The sequence below is a fragment of the Frankliniella occidentalis genome, unplaced genomic scaffold (assembly GCF_000697945.3).
Source record: "Frankliniella occidentalis isolate FOCC.00 unplaced genomic scaffold, Focc_3.1 Scaffold206, whole genome shotgun sequence".
Lineage (NCBI taxonomy): Eukaryota > Metazoa > Arthropoda > Insecta > Thysanoptera > Thripidae > Frankliniella > Frankliniella occidentalis.
Window position 1 is genome coordinate 109,612 of NW_026267332.1, and position 1,832 is coordinate 111,443.

At 51.5% G+C, this 1,832-nt stretch overlaps 1 protein-coding gene across 1 annotated transcript in view; it reads left to right on the forward strand.

The window, feature by feature from the left end:
• Positions 1 to 847: 847 nt before the first annotated feature.
• The window catches only part of LOC113215000 (NADPH oxidase 5-like), a 19,871-nt gene continuing 18,886 nt past the window's right edge, over positions 848 to 1,832 (forward strand). The window contains exons 1-2 of the mRNA XM_052272453.1: positions 848 to 1,007; positions 1,520 to 1,730. Of these exons, the coding sequence (XP_052128413.1) occupies positions 848 to 1,007; positions 1,520 to 1,730 (371 nt within the window). The remainder of the gene's footprint in view (positions 1,008 to 1,519; positions 1,731 to 1,832) is intronic.

Genomic DNA, 1,832 nt, shown 5'->3' on the forward strand with positions numbered 1-1,832 from the left:
GTCCGATCGACATGAAAATTTGAGGGAAGCTTCCTTGGGGTGTTCTTAAACAGATCCGCATAGACCCGACTCTCCATCGCCACCCAAAGGGGTGCACGGTCACTCGGGGGTAGCTACCCCCTGGGAAGGGGTTGAAGATGTTGACACCAGGTTTCTCGACATGGATATGTTCCAAATGGCAAAAGGAATCATTCCTGAAAGTTGCATGCCAAAACTTCAACCCTTAGGTTCCAAAATGGCCGATATTCGAAAAGGGGTTGCACGTTCGCGGGGGTGGTTTGGCCGGGGTTTGTCCAATTCGAAAAAAAAACACATGTTCCGTGTACAGGGGGTGTCCCCGGAGGATATCACGGTAGTTTTGACCATCCTCAAAACTCACCCCTTCATGGGGGTGGGTTTGAACGACCGCGATTTCGCTAGCGCCGTTCGAAAGAAGACACAAATTTGAGTCGGTACACTAAAAATTTCGACTTTCCGATCATTTAAAGTGACAAATTCGGAACCTTCTAGGTCGAATTTTCTACCCCTCTTCACTCTAGGGGCTGCACAGGCCGTATGGGGTGGCGCAAGGGATGCGCACTTCGTGGGGTCCAAGACGAACCAATGAGACGTCTACAGGCCAAATCTCGACATTCTACCTCAAAACACTTAGAAAATACGCCGGCTCAAAAAAGTGCGCCGCTAATTTTGAGCAGCAGTGTACAATACCCCAGGGCCAGGACGGAATTATTTTATCACTTCAGTAAATTGGGTTTATTACACACGTTTGGAAAGACATTTAGTTTAATTACCTATCAGTCGTGAGGGCGAAGTAGGATGCAGTTTCCTAACTTCTTGTGTTTTCGTCATGTTCCAGCCGTTCTTCACCGAGCGGGTGTTCCAAATATTCGACAATGACAACTCGAGGTCTATCTCGTTGCCCGAGTTCCTGGACGCGATGCACCAGTTTTCCGGAAAATCACCCGACGACAAGATCAAGTTCCTGTTCAAAGTGTACGACATCGACGGTGAGTAGCACGCGGGAGGGGGGCCGTGGCGCCGGGTGAACGACGCCAGCAGCTCAGTCAGCGGCGCGACAGCGCGGGGCTTTGGGGCGCGTCGCCCCGGTGAGGGATTAGAATGCAGCACTACTGGAGCCGCTCCAAGTGGACAGTTATATCGAGACGTACGCGCGCGAGCGCGTGACATTAGTATGCTAAACATTTGTATGCGGACGCCGAGCGGGCGCCGAGCGGACGCCCGGCCCTTGCTAGTGGTGTAGTAATATAGCGATAATAATAATATTAATCGCAAATGACATGCAGCCGAACTGGTTCGCCAACAAGACGGTCATGGTGCGCCACAGCAAAGCGTATTGTACGACCGCCGGGTCGCCGAGTGAATCCACCGCGTTTATCATCATAAGGCGATAACATGCAGAGAGATCGTCAAAGTTGCGTTTTGTTGCGTAGTGCCTTTTTTAAAAAAATCGTTAAAAGTCTCGAGTGATTACCACTGGCCTGGTACGCTCCCCCTGCAGGTGACGGACTGATCCAGCCCAGCGAGCTTCAGCACGTGATGCGGGCCTGCATGGAGGAGAACGGGATGCAGTTCTCCGAGGAGCAGGTGGCCGACCTCACCATGGCGCTGTTCGAGGACGCGGACCCCGGCGGCCGGGGCGCCATCACCTACGAGGCCCTCAAGAACCAGCTGGAGAAGCACGGCGGGCTTCTGGAGAACCTGTCCATCAGGTAGAGAGCCCTGTCCCTAGTCTACAGATTTTTCTAGTCCGAAAATGTTTCTGAAAAAATTTAATAATTTTCCAAAACAATCAGAAATTTTTTGAAATATAA